The sequence below is a fragment of the Onychostoma macrolepis genome, chromosome 11, assembly GCF_012432095.1.
Source record: "Onychostoma macrolepis isolate SWU-2019 chromosome 11, ASM1243209v1, whole genome shotgun sequence".
Lineage (NCBI taxonomy): Eukaryota > Metazoa > Chordata > Actinopteri > Cypriniformes > Cyprinidae > Onychostoma > Onychostoma macrolepis.
Window position 1 is genome coordinate 2,647,889 of NC_081165.1, and position 14,173 is coordinate 2,662,061.

Consider the following 14,173-nt stretch of genomic DNA (forward strand, 5'->3'; position numbering starts at 1 on the left):
ATCATCACAAAGATCTTCGTAGAAATCGAAGAATCTTCCTCTGACGTGTCAGCTCTGACGCTCATAGTAAACAGTTTACATGTGAAATATGTTCAGTCTTTAACTAGTTGAGATTGTTTGACAGTGTACAGTATGCCCATCAACATGAACACTAATGCTGTATAAATGTCACATCCTTGTTCTTTAAAATCGGAGCTGGTGCGTCTCCAGTCAGGATGAATTTTGGTTCCAAAAGCAAGAAGCGGATGGTGCTGCCGTCCAGACCGGATCCGCCGACCGTGGAGCAGATCATGGAGGACGTGAACCGAGCCTGTCCCAGCGATCCGGTGTTCACCGTTTCACACGATTCTGCTGAAGGTACCGTTACCGGACAGACGAGGATATCAGCACTTTGACTTAAAACACCCGCTCTATTAACCACAAATAAGTTACAGCGCTTGCTGTTTCATACAGCAATACAGGGAAATTAATATATCTGAAAAATAAGTTATTGCTATTAATTGTAAGACAATTAACATACAAAAGTAAAAAAACAAAACAAATGTGTATGTATGTATCATTCATTCATTCAACTAATCTTTAATTATATAGCTCTTTATACAATACAATATGTGACCCTAGACCACAAAACCAGCCTTAAGTGTCAATTTTTCGAAATTGAGATTTATACATCATCTGAAAGCTGAATAAATAAGCTTGCATTGATGTATGGTTTGTTAGGATCGGACAATATTTGGCCGAGATACAACTATTTGAAAATCTGAAATCTGAGGTGCAAAAAAATCAAAATATTGAGAAAATCGCCTTTAAAGTTGTCCAAATGAATTCTTAGCAATGCATATTACTAATCAAAAATGACGTTTTGATATATTTACAGTAGTAAATTTACAAAATATCTTAATGGAATATGATCTTTACTTAATATACTAATGATTTTTGGCATAAAAGAAAAATCTATCATTTTGACCCATACAGTATTTTTATGGCTGGCTCAAATTTACTAACGCAATCTCACAGCAATTCATATTTATTTCAGTATTTTTGGTGAATTTGTGGCTATTGTTTTTTTTTTTTTGCATGATTCCATTCATACGTTTTGGTACAGTCTGCTTACAAGGATTTACGACGTGATGCTTTATGCTTGCTTGTTTTCTAACAAATCACATCATAAAAATTCATATGAAAGGGGCATCTAATAAAATAGTTACATTTTCTCTTGAGATCAGGAACTACACTGTGGTGCAATGTATTCCAGCCATTACAGAACTGCAAGTTATCGTTACTTTAAGTAATGTCAGTCTCTAATATATAACAAGGAGCGTATAGAGAACGTTTTTCCTATATACAAACACATTTTTGTCCTTATTCTAGTGTTGTTTGTTCACCTGGTAATGTTAATCCAATTCATCATTTCATTGGTAACTTGAAGTTCTGTTCTTTTGTGTGTTGTGTTTGTTCACCTGGTCATGTTAGTCCCATACAGACCGAATGATATGTGACCCTGGATGACAAAACCAGTCTTAAGTGTCAATTTTTCGAAATTGGGATTTATACATCATCTGAAAGCTGAATACATAAGCTTTCCATTGATGTATGGTTTGTTAGGATCGGACAATATTTTGCCGAGAGACAACTATTTGAAAATCTGAGGGTGCAAAAAAATCAAAATATTGAGAAACTCGCCTATGAAGTTCTTAGCAATGCATGTTACTAATCAAAAATTAAGTTTTGATACATTTACGGTAAGAAATTTACAAAATATTTTCATGGTACATGATCTTTACTTAATATCCTAATGATTTTTGGCATTAAAGAATAATCTATAATTTTGACCCATACAATGTAGTTTTGGCTATTGCTACAAATATACCCCAGAGACTTAAGACTGGTTTTGTGGTCCAGGGTCACATATTAGAATCCTGAAGTTGTCTGTTTTTTAAGCCCATGTCTTTACTTGTTTTTTTTAAATAACAGTGGAGTAATTAGTGATTACATGTATTATTGAATCTTGTAGGCCAACTTCTTGGACATGGATGTTAGCTAGTGCGACTGCACCTTTGCAAGCATAATATAATATTTGGCCTTGACTTTTCAGATCTGAAAACCAGTTCCAGCAGCAGCGAAGTGGAGGTGAGATACCTGCAGAGCAGACGCTACATAGAGCTGCATGAGCGATTGCAAGAGGAACGTGGCAATCTCACACGGCGGAGAGATGAGCTGCGTGCGGCTGGGGAGTCTTTGGAGCACGGCATGATGGAGGTGAAGAGGAGCGCTCTGTGAAAACTCGCCTGTAGCTTTTGAACTTGAGATTTGCTCATTCAGTAGCTGATGATTTGAGCATGGCACTTAATTTCCACGAAAGAGCCTTTCCTCTTGCTAAGCTGTCATCATAATAACGCTCTAAATGTGCCACTTGGACACTTCTGACATTTTCAATTTATGTTCATGATATTTCTGGCTGATCTGTTTTTTTTATTAAATCTACTTGGTCAATGTTAATGTGTTGTGTGTGTTCAGTACTGTATAAGTGCAGTCCATTTCACAAGTTGTGCAGTCTTAATGCATTTTTCATTAATGTAATTTGCATCTAATTTTCACAATCCAAGCTTTCTTGATTTTATTGATGACTGGAATTGTTCAGGGTAGACTGTATATATTATATTAGGGTGACCATACGTGTCATTTTTCCTGGACACGTCCTTGCCAGGATTTGTTTTGGCTTTGTTTTCATTCTTGCTGAAGGTAATGATCGAAAAGTAGTTTGACCAATAACATGCAGGCATTGTACATAATGGAACAATCATGGTGTGTGAGAAGGTGGGATCTACGGTCAAAGCGATGCAGATATGCGTACTTATTAGGTGTGTTCGACTTAAAGCGCCATGGCTCAGACCGATCGGAGTTTGACATCAAAGTACCTCGAGAGCGATTTGAAAGCATAAGGAACCGTCTGATGTCATACATCGGTCACAAACAAAGCCAAAACCTAGATATTTTAGGCAATATAGAAATACTGGCCAGGACGCGTCCAGGAAAAATGGCACATATTGTCACCCTAAATTTATATGTATGTATATATTCACAGTGACGTGTGTTAAAGTGGAGATTAATAGCCTGCTAAGGGACTAATTATCTATACAAAAATCCTTAATTTTAAAATGTAAAGATCTCACAGCTTGTGATTTCTGTGGCTTTCGTGCATTGGTTCTCAAGCTGTGGTCCATAATTGGCCAGTAAAAAAAACTCAAAGCAGTAGCACAGAGTCTGATTAATAAACTCAGTGAATTAACAGATTGTATTAAATTTGACAGTATTTCTGTTGTCTCACTTAACATCGCAAGGAACTTTCAACTTTTTAGTTACTGAACATAAATCTCATTTAGGTTTATGAACTGAAGGCAGCAGTCTAGTTAATAACAACAACAACAACAACAACAAAAGTAAGAACAAAAGAGCCTATTGGCAAAATGATGGGTTAATAAAAGCAAGGCTACTTTATGATATACACTCATTGCCAAAAATATCGTCACCCTTGGTAAATATGATCAAAGAAGGCTGTGAAAATTAATCTGTATTGTTGATCCTTTTGATCTTTTATTTAAAAAATTCACAAAAATCTAACCTTTCATTGGATAATAAGAATTTAAAATTGAGGGAAATATCATTATGAAATAAATGTTTTTCTCTGATACACATTGGACACAATTAACGGCACCCTTTTATTCAATACTTTTTGAAAAATCCATTTGCAAGTTTAACAGCTCTAAATTTTCTCCTATGATGCCTGATGAGTTTAGAAAACACCTGACAAGAGATCAGAGACTATTCCTTCTTCCAGAATCACTCCAGACCCTTTAGATTCCCAGCTCCATGTTCGTGCTGCTATTCTCGTTCACCACTCATTTTCTACAGGGGTCAGGTCAGAGGACTGGAATGGCCAGCAGAAGCTTGGTTTTGTGCTCAGTGACCCATTTTTTGTTGTTTTTGAGGTTTGTGTTTGGATTATTGTACGGTTGGAAGATCCAAACATGGCCCATTATAAGATTTCTAACAGAGTCAGTCACTTATTGATTTTTTATCTGTTGGTATTTGATAGAATCCATGATGTCATGTGTCTAAACAAGATGCCCACGACCTCCAGCAGAAATATAGGCCCACAACATCAAAAATACAGCGGTATATTTCATTGTACACATGGGGTACTTTTTATCTCTGTGTTCACCAAACCCATCTTGAGTGTTTGCTGCTAAAAAGCTAATTTTTTTAATTTCATTTGACCATAGAAGCCAGTCCCATTTGAAGTTCCAGTCGTGTCTGATACTGAATATGCTGGAGTTTGTTTTTGGATGAGCGAGGAGAATTTTTCTTGAAACCCTCCCAAACAACATGTGCTGATGTAGGTGCTGTTTGACAATTTTTTTTAAAGGTTTTCTGACCCCAAGACTCAACTATTTTCTGCAATTCTCCAGCTGTGGTCCTTGGAGAGTCTTTAGCCACTCAAACTCTCTTTCTCACCGTGCATTAGGACGATATAGACACACATCCTCTTCCAGGCAGTTTCGTAACATTTTATGTTGATTGGAAATTCTTAATTATTGCCCTGATGGCGGAAATGGGAATTTTCACTGCTCTAGCTCTTTTCTTAAAGCCACTTCACTAATTTGTGAAGCTCAATTATCTTTTGCTGCACATCAGAAAAATATTCTTTAGTTTTTCTCATTGTGATGGATGATTAAGGGAATTTGGGCTTTGTTTTCCCTCCTATTTATATTTCTGTGAAACAGGAAGCCATGGCTGGATAATTTCATGTTCATAATCACCCTGGAGTGCTCAAAATTGTGAATATGAATGGAAATATACTTCAGAGATATTTTACTCATAAGAATTTCTAGGGGGTGACAATAATTGCCAAGTCTGCAGGAAATGAGCTTTCTAAATGGTCCCCAACCCCCCCAGTTTTCTGTTTGACTAAAATGTCTGTATTAAAATATTTTATGACAATTATGAAACTCTGCTAGATGTTAAGTTTTGTGAAGGAGGAGCACTGAGAAACTTTAGGCTCTTGTGCTCCTTTATGAAAATAGATTGTGTTTATGATTAGGTTTTCATATTGAAATTGTTTATGGCACATAACACTGACTGTAATATTACAGGTACAGGAGTGGCATATTTTATGTTTTGTTAGTTCTGATAGGGTCATTAGACTAGTTTGGGCTGTTTTGATTGGCTGTTGGGATAGTGTTGTTACGCAGACCTGGCAACCCTGAAGATAGTCAAAAGGCATCTACCATTAAATAAATGACTTCCACTCAGATAAAGTAAGGACACAGGTTTTATGAGAATGTTTATTTGAGGACCCCCTAACCCTTGGCCAACACCACATTCTTTCAAACAACATTCTGAACCCAATTCATGCTTTGACAAGACCTCTCAAATATGCATACAATTTTCCATTTATGTCAATTTGAATTTAGCATTGCATCATATTGCTTTATCCTGACCACCACTTGTAAGGGTCCTTACAACATTACACTGTGCTCTGTTACTGGTCAATTTCAATGTCTTCAGAGAAAGTCTTTAATGTGGGAACACCAGTTGGTATCAGCACTCACAACACATCTGAAATACACTGTAGTTCTCTGTATCATTCTCAGAATTTGTGGGATCAATGACTTTACTTTTAGGAGAGAATGTATCTTTTCTGACTAAAAGAGACAAATTGAGTGAAGCTGCTATATTACAGTTAAAACTAAGCCCATGTAAATACTGCACCTCACCAAATAAGACAAACACTTTTTGTGCTGGCTAATTGGCCATAGTGAAACCTACACTGATCATATGTCTAAAATATCTGCTTGTGTAGCTGCAGTTTTGGCAATAGGCTTTGGTTGAATGGAAGCCATTTTAAAGATTCTACAGCAGTCTGTTAGAATTCAGCCCAACTCACACAGAGCTGCTACTCATTAGCTTGCTTTTAAATACTTAAAGCATAACGTGACTCTACACAAAATGACATTATGAAAGCATTCAGTAAGCAAGAGTATGTACAGCCACTTAATTGTATTACATACATTTGCTGAACACTCAACAATTACAACAATCTTATATTCAAAAATGCAAATGTGTGGGTAGAGATTCATGGTTGTACTTACAGTCTGTCATTTTCAATGAAAAAACAAACAAAAAAATTGCAAAGTCAACATCACGTGTTTACAGTGGATAAGTGAGTATTTAGCATGCTATTTGTAGCAATGGCAGGATTACATTTTGCCTTCTGGGAAGCATTTGACTACAGTTGTATATCAGTATTTACAACATTACCACTAAATATCCATGACGATTACATAGACATTTTGTGCAGATTTTACCTATTGTAGCTATATTTTCCTGCAGTAATAATAAGTGAAGGCAAGAGGCTGTTTAACCTGTCTGTGTGGCATAAAGGCATGTGCATACATGGTTCTCATGTGAGTACAACAGTCTTTTCCGGTTTGCAGGTGGCACATGGTCTTTTAAAGTATTTGTCACGGTTGTTTGAAGAATAGTTTGCATATTGTTCTAAATGTAGGCCGTAATATTTATCTGTGGATAACACACTTCTGAGACAGTCTTTGTCATGTGTGATTAATTGTCCAAGTAGCACAAGCAATGATTAATATCACTGTACAAAAGTATAAAAAAAAATGGGTATACCCTCATTTGTGGTGGGGTTAGGTTCATGTTGTGAATCCAGTGAGATTCTATACTACATGGGTAATTGTTCACATCCAGATTGTATTTTTGTTTTCTTCAAATAGGTAAAACTTCTGATGCAGTGGCAAGCAAAAGACTCATTAAATATCCGAGGTAAAGAGAACCATACCCATTACCACCTGAGTTTTTTTACAGCATCAGGAGCATAGTACTTTGTCAACCTTGGAACAGTGGACTGATTATGCTTCATGTTTTTCCCCTGTCTTCTCTGGCATTGTCTGTGCTTGACCATGTGTCTGTGGAGAGCAGCAGACCATGGGGCTGGGGATGTAGTTGAAAGGAGTAACTCTGACAGATTTACTGGGTGAGCTCTGTCGGAAATGGCCAACACCACCACTGTGGGTACTTTCCACTGACTGAAAGGTGGAGGTTGATGCTGTGCTGTAGGTTTTTAGAGATCCATCCGAATCCCCATCTTGGAGGGTATTCCCAAAGGCCATGCTTATTTTCCTGGGAAGGGCCATCTTTGTGGCCTCCTCTGTAATGCCAAGAACTTTTTCAATGGTGGGAGAGGTGCTTGAATTTGTTTTGTTGGCTGAGTAGTCCTCAGTTTGAACAATTGCATCACTTGTTTTCCGTGATGCTAGAGTAATAGTAGGCAGTTTTCCTGGTAGCGGTGGTGGCATCTGTTTGGGGCCTTCAGGTGAAGGCAACAAGGGCAGTGCAGTGGGTGGAAGGGTGCTCTTTAATATCTGGGAAACGTCCTCATCGCGAATCCTTCGCCAGGTCACTTTGTCAGAGTTACGTGATCCAGCTCTCTGTTGCCTCTGATTTGTGTTCCTTTCACTTTTAGCTCGTCCGCTTGAGTCAGAGGATGAAGAGCGAAGAGAGGAGCGGCTGGTGACACGACTCAAGACATTTATGCTTGGTGAGGACGAGTATCTTTTGAAGGTATCCTCCCTCTTTTCTCTTGGCTTTGGGCCGGGCGTATTTCTCTGTGAGGCCCTGCAAGGACTTTCCGAGCTTGTACGTCTAGCTGGGCGTTTCACAGTGACGTCCCTATCAATGGAGGTGGCTCTTGATGGAGCCATGTCCTGTCTGAGTACCTCCTGTTCCTGCACTTGTCTTTGTCCTTGAGTCACAGGCATTCTTCTTGGAACTTGAACTGCTTCCTTCAGCTCTTGACAACGAGAAGAACATAAGAAAACTGCTGGGGCCCCTGGAACTGCTCTTCGGGGTGAGGCATGCTGTGATGTTGGGACAGAACGTGAAGAAGCATCACGTCTTGAGACTTTTGACGACTCTTTGATGAACGTCAGTTGTCTGAGAAAGCCATTACGATCTGATTCACCACTACTTGAATGAGTAGATGTCATGCGAACCAAATCCAATCGATTTGCTGGCAGGATTCTTTTCCCTGACATCTGCGTATTTTGTCTACTGATGCTAGTGGGCTGGTTGGTTACTAAAGGTGAAATGTTTCTTGCTTGCTTTGATGGATTCTGCATGAATGGTATTCTGACAGGGGATTTCTGTGTTTTCCTGTCTATGGGAGACTTCGAGTTCTGATTAGTGTTTGAAGTGCTTCCTCTTTTGTCCGGTGGACTGCATGGTGCTGACGCCACCTTCTCTGGACCTTGTTTAATGGTCAGGGTCGGGGAGGTTACTTTTTTCTGAGGATGCCTGGAAGGTGTTGAACTTTGAGATGATCCTGAAGATGAGCTCTTTGGTATCCTGGCAGGTGGCGTTGAGCTTCTTTTGGGCAATGACAACTGCATGGAGTCCATGGGTTGACCCAGTCTGTGAAGGCTTCTTGACCTGTGTTGAGCTAGATTTGGGTTTTTAGGGGCATCCGATTTCTGTGTCACTTTTTTAGGTGGTGGTATTTGAGAGAGGGTTGTCTCCTTCTTGGGAGTGTATATCACTGTTCTACCCCTGAAGACCACAGGAAAGTTTGGAACAGGTTTACGAGGGGCAAAATCAAGTGGTTTATTAGCATTTTTGTCATCTTTGTATACCTTCTTCTCTTTAGGAGTAAAGCTTGATCCAGACATAAATGACAGAACTGATTCAGACTCCGATGAGGGTTCCTGGGACTTTGAAGCTTGTAATGTGGTAATAATTGTATTAGCTCCTTCTTGTATTGCTCTCCATTCAACACTGTTGAGATCAGAGTCTTTGTCTGATGCCATTTCATCAGAATCTAGGTCATTTTCAGGGCTCCACTCTGTTGCTTTCTGAAGAGTAGCTTTCTGTTTGTGCTTTTTCTCAGCTTTCTTTTTTCTGGCAGACTGCTTTTTCTTGTGTTGAGGCATTGCAGATGTTATGCATTTTATCAAAAGATCATCTTCTGAATCCATGCTGACTGAACTTGGTGAGCTGTTCTCTTCAAACTGGTTACATTCTTGCTGTGATTTTGGAGGGCACTGGGGTTTGGATGTAATATTATGTTTATTCCTTATCCATGTATGCTGAGGTTTTTCATGATGTTCCTCAAATTCTGCATCACTCAAAGAGCTAAGGGAGGAACTCAAAGAGTAACATGGAGGTGCTTCTTCTAAAATTAGATTTTGCTTGATTCTGTGAAAACCCTTTTGGCGGGACTGGTAACTGTTGACTTGATCTTGTATATTAGCATTGCGTATTACATTAGTTTGGTTTGGTTTCTGTCCCGTCCTATTCATCAGTCCATCCTGTCTGTCCATTTTATGGCTGATGGCCACTTCCATAGTTGTTGGGTGATACCTAGACTGAAAGGCTAAAGTATTTTCCTGTGCATGACTCAGAGAGCAGGTTTTCTGATTTTGGTACACCTTTGTGTTTTGTTTTCTTATAGGAATGTCTAACTGTGGCATGCTTTTTGACAGATTCTGTCCTTGCTTTTGAATTTGTCGAACTGGAGACTGGCTTTGAATCCTTTGCTGGGTCATTTTTGCTGCCATCTCTTTACTCTGTATAAGTAATCTCTGAGTGGGTACCATATGTCTGATTGTCTTTTTCAATTGGTTTGTGACTATGTGAGACTGACATGTCATTTTAGTTGGTTTGTGGAAGCGGGAGAACATGCGTAGGTCTTCAATTCTCTTTGCCTCAATGTCAATAAGCTCTTGTGTCTCTTTGTTTCTTCGCCAGTCTTTTATTCCTTTAGTTTTGAGTGGATACTGGAGAGTTTCATCGCTCAAGGAAGTGGTGCTTGAGAAATTGATGGGCGTACCTTCAGCAGAGTCAGTGTAAGAGGAATCATCATGAAAGATTTCTTTTGAAGACATTCCAAGCTTTTGTCCAGTACACATTTGATTATTTTTGTTCTGCAGCACCATATACACTGGTAATTGTAGATTTGCAGATTTTCGACTCTGCATGTTGAGAACTTGGTTTGAGAGGTTGGGCATCACAGTTGGCCTTACCTTCTTAAACCTGGAAGGCATGGCAGAATTAATGCATTCTTTCAGAATTTCTATGTCATCGTCTGAGTTGCCTTCACTATACTGGTCTTGGTCATCCATGTCCTCTTCCTTTTCAGAATCCTCTGGATCATTGTCTTGCTGGTTTAGCAAAGGAGTAAGTTTGAGCTCCACATCTTTCTGGACATAGTGTTCATGCAGAGGGAGGGCACTCAGACTAGAGGCACATGAGAAATTCTCAATTGGTTTTTCCACAGTGAAATAGATCATTGTGTCCAAATCTGGAGGTAGGTTAAACCTTTCTTTAAAGTCTGCGATTTCCATGAATTTGCGCAAACTGTTTTCCCACTGGCTTCCTACACCACTAAGATTCTGTGTTTCTGGTCCACTTGATTCTGCACAGCATGGAGTTTTGCTGCGACTCGGAGGCATTGTTTGTCCTGGGCTGTCTGGTAAGTCACTGGGGCTAACAGTACCACTTATCATTTCACTACATGGATCACTCTGAATAGAGCTGGCAATTGAAGGAGATTCAAAGCTGCCAAGTGAGCTTACTGAACTACAGCGGCTCATTACAAGAGGTGTTTCGTGAATGTAGTTTTCTGAAGAGCTAGATGGTGTCCTGTCCTCAAGAATTACTGGAGACACTCCTCTAAGGAACCTCTTCTCATTTTTGATTGTACTAGGGATCTCAGTTGGATCAGAGCTGCTGATTTTCTGATCAGTTAACAATAACTGACTGTCACTTAAGTCATCAAGTGTCTCATCCTCTTCATCTTTTCTCTCAACATTCACATCTTCTACCTCTATGATTTCTAATGAGGAGTCACTCTCTAGCTCATTTTCCGTCTGACTCTGTCCATCAAGAGCTCCATCTCCAGAAGACAGAGAAGACAGAGAACTGCAGCGAGAGAAGCATATTGGAGTGTTCTCTACAGAATACTTCTGAGGGGTCTCCAGCTGTCCTATTGTGGGGCTTCTTGCAGAGCATATTGGGGAAAACTTGCTTATACTACCTCCAGTCATCACTGTTGGAACCCAAGCTTGCCTGCGCATTGCTTGAGCTGCCTGAACATTAATTGCAGTTTTTGCAATGCCAAACTTGGCAACACTCTGGATCAGTGGAACATGCTGATAGGAGGGAGACAACTTGACAGTTGGTATACTAGCATCTGAAGACACCTTGGTTGATACTGTTGCAGGTGTGGATATAAAAGGTTCTTGGCTTTTCTCTGTATCGGTGGAACCTGAATCAAGCAAAACTGCATCCTTGTTTGTCTCAAAATCTCTTTCAGGGATCTCATTTTGACACATGACTCTTGAAATATATACACCACTGTTCACTGGTTCTTCGTGAGTTACCTTAAGGTCAAGTTTATTAGGACGTCGTTGTTCTGTTGGTTTTGCCACAATATGAGTCTGGTCCTGACTGCCACAATATCCATCGCTGGTGCTGCCACTGTTAAGGCTGTCATTGGATAAACTCGAGTTGGCGGTTTTAAGATGCAAGAAGGCATGTGCTCTGCTGAGACGCTCTTTAGGTGAAAAAGAGCTGGTGTCAGAAAGATGACAAGGGGAACAGGAAATGGCTCGTGCCTCGTGAAGCTCATCTGGCCCATAATTCCAATCCACAAAATGATCTTCTGAGCTGAGGCTGAAGCTGTCCTCTGAGGATGTATGCATGGTAATGTCTTCCACCAGTTTGTCAATTTTAGCCACAGTGTTAGTGATCTTCTTGGCTAATTTCTCAGCTGCCACAGACACTTCATCATCAGGGGGTTGTGACCTTTTATTTTCAGTTTGAAAGGTTTCGACGTCTTGTTCAGGCTCTCCCTCTCGCTTACGGGGCTGGGTATTAAGGAAGTTAGAATTGTTCAAGAACATGGAGAGCATGGAGAAGGTTCCAGTATCCAAGCTGGTTGATACATTAGGAGCCTCATCATCATCAAAACAACCAGAATCTGAGGCATAGTCTTTTGCTAGGCTCTCAATGTGCCTCAAAGGTTTGTTTATACTTTGATGCTTGAAACTTTGCTTCTCGATTGAATCAAATGTTTCGGCCAGATGCTTCGCATCTAACTCGGCCTCTAATGCTTTCTGCTTCCTCATGTAGAGGGATGGCATGCAGGATCCTGGCGATATAACAGCAGTATCTTTATATTTAAGTGGACGATTTGTGAGGAGGTTTCGCAGAGCTGCAGCACTTCCCATGGCTATCATTTTGTGCTTTGAATGGATGAGATTGCGCAGCATGCTTACAGCTCCAAGATCCCAAAGCAATTCCTGGTCCTTTGGACTTCGTGCAGATAGGTTCCAGAGGGTTCCACATGCATTACTCACAATAGTCAAACTGTGAGATCGCAAATGCTGCAGCAGAGTCTGAAGGCAGTTATGATCCCTGAGGATTTGCCTGAATTAGGAAAACAGAAAGAACTTAAGTGATGTCATGGAAACTTTGATCTCTGATTAATTTGTGAATCTGAATAAACATGATACCTGTAATCATCTCGGGTAGCAATAAGGCTGGACACATTACGCAGGATACCTCCACCACTCTCAATAATGGCCAGCGAGTTGGTTTGGCATCGATAAGTCAAAGTGCTAACCAAAAAGCCGAGAGCACCATCAACAGAGCAAATTGCCACCTTATTCTCTGTGCTGTGTGCTGACAGATTCCATAGTGCACTGAGCACACTCTTTAAAGTGGATTCCTGTGGGGAAGACCAGACCGTGTAAAATTACTCATCACTTTCTGAGTGGTATTGAAGCACAAATATCACCAATTTAATTGGTAAATCACTCACGTTCAGTTTTACTGAATGTACGAAATGGATGACATAGAAATTTTTGATTGTACCTTTGTAGCCTGCAGTGCACAAGTCATAAGTGCTGACACACTGCCGACATCTCTCAAAGCCCTCTTGCTGTTGATATCAGCACGCCATGACAAGTTTCTCAGTATACTTGACACTACCTAAAAGCAATGACAAATCACAGAGCTGTGATGTTGTGTTGGCCCAATAATTACAAATGAGATAAGCAAATAAAAAAATACTATAAAAATGTGCTGTTGCACAATATTTGTCATCCTAAAAGCTAATAAAGGAGTGACGGTTTGCTGGAAAAGTACCTGCTGTAATTCCTCGCTATCAGATGCAAGCTGTGCAACAACGGCTTGAAGACAGTTTTTCTTTGAGCAAAGAGTAGCCTGATAAAGTTAATAAAGAGCATTTTGTCAACATCACATGAAGGCAAAATATTGCATTTGTAAGTTGTAAGCCTGGTACCGTATATATGCATTATTAACAATTAATATTATATGTAGAGTGCAAAATTAACTGGTACCAAAGATAAAATATTTCGTTTAATTATCTGACAATATTTAATTTTACATATATTTCAGTAAAAACATTTATAGCCAGTTTGGACACTGATTACATTATTATAAAGGTATGAGATGAGATGACTGTACAAACAGCAGTGTCTTTCATTTTTACACGATTCCACATTTGTATGCAATGATTTCAAAATTATTTACCTTATTTACAACATCTCCATATGTAAGATTTGTGAGTGCCATTCCTGCGTAACGCCGGAGGGCCATATTGATTGGCTCATTTTGCATGCCATACAGTTCTTGGTCCAGCTGTATTAGCTCTGCAATGGCTTGCAGGCCCCCTAAAAGATGCACAAAAAGCTTCTTCATTGTGTTTTCACATCACTGTATTTACAACTTATTTACAACTACAGCATACACTCTATTGCTCTTTGGTCTATTTAGAGAAAATGTATTCACACACACCTAGTTCATTCATCGCCCTACGGTACTCTTCCTCAAAAGATAACTTCATTATTGCACACAAGGCCTGGCACATTTGGGGATCCACTGGCTCAGGGATTTCTGTGGATATCAAAGTAAATGTATACTTGTATGAATATTTTCATATTGCACTAACAGCATGTATGACGACATTTTTTTCAGGAAATCAACAAAATATGTTTTAATTAATATATAAAAACTAAACTAAATCACCATACTGAACCACTCGGTCAACTACTATGTACTTGCATCAAAA

At 39.5% G+C, this 14,173-nt stretch overlaps 2 protein-coding genes across 3 annotated transcripts in view; one reads left to right on the forward strand and one right to left on the reverse strand.

The window, feature by feature from the left end:
* The first annotated feature begins 156 nt into the window (after window positions 1-156).
* On the forward strand, window positions 157-3,270 carry c11h19orf25 (chromosome 11 C19orf25 homolog). Its single transcript, XM_058791668.1, has 2 exons — window positions 157-357; window positions 2,096-3,270. Exons 1-2 carry the CDS (start codon window positions 216-218, stop codon window positions 2,278-2,280), a joined length of 327 nt encoding a protein of 108 aa, XP_058647651.1. The 5' UTR covers window positions 157-215; the 3' UTR covers window positions 2,281-3,270.
* A 2,066-nt stretch (window positions 3,271-5,336) lies between these two features.
* Window positions 5,337-14,173, reverse strand: part of apc2 (APC regulator of WNT signaling pathway 2) — a 44,117-nt gene continuing 35,280 nt past the window's right edge. For both annotated transcript variants that reach the window (XM_058792300.1, XM_058792299.1), the window contains 6 exons: window positions 13,900-13,998; window positions 13,636-13,775; window positions 13,228-13,305; window positions 12,955-13,071; window positions 12,594-12,808; window positions 5,337-12,507 (listed from right to left, as the gene is read on the reverse strand). In XM_058792300.1, the coding sequence (XP_058648283.1) occupies window positions 6,933-12,507; window positions 12,594-12,808; window positions 12,955-13,071; window positions 13,228-13,305; window positions 13,636-13,775; window positions 13,900-13,998 (6,224 nt within the window). In that variant the 3' untranslated portion in view covers window positions 5,337-6,932. The remainder of the gene's footprint in view (window positions 12,508-12,593; window positions 12,809-12,954; window positions 13,072-13,227; window positions 13,306-13,635; window positions 13,776-13,899; window positions 13,999-14,173) is intronic.

Bases quoted from the DNA above. Each gene is read 5' to 3' on its own strand.
- c11h19orf25 (XM_058791668.1), top strand. From the start codon at position 216: ATGAATTTTGGTTCCAAAAGCAAGAAGCGGATGGTGCTGCCGTCCAGA. The intron at 358-2,095 runs GTACCGTTACCG...TTGACTTTTCAG, and splicing joins TTCACACGATTCTGCTGAAG to ATCTGAAAACCAGTTCCAGC.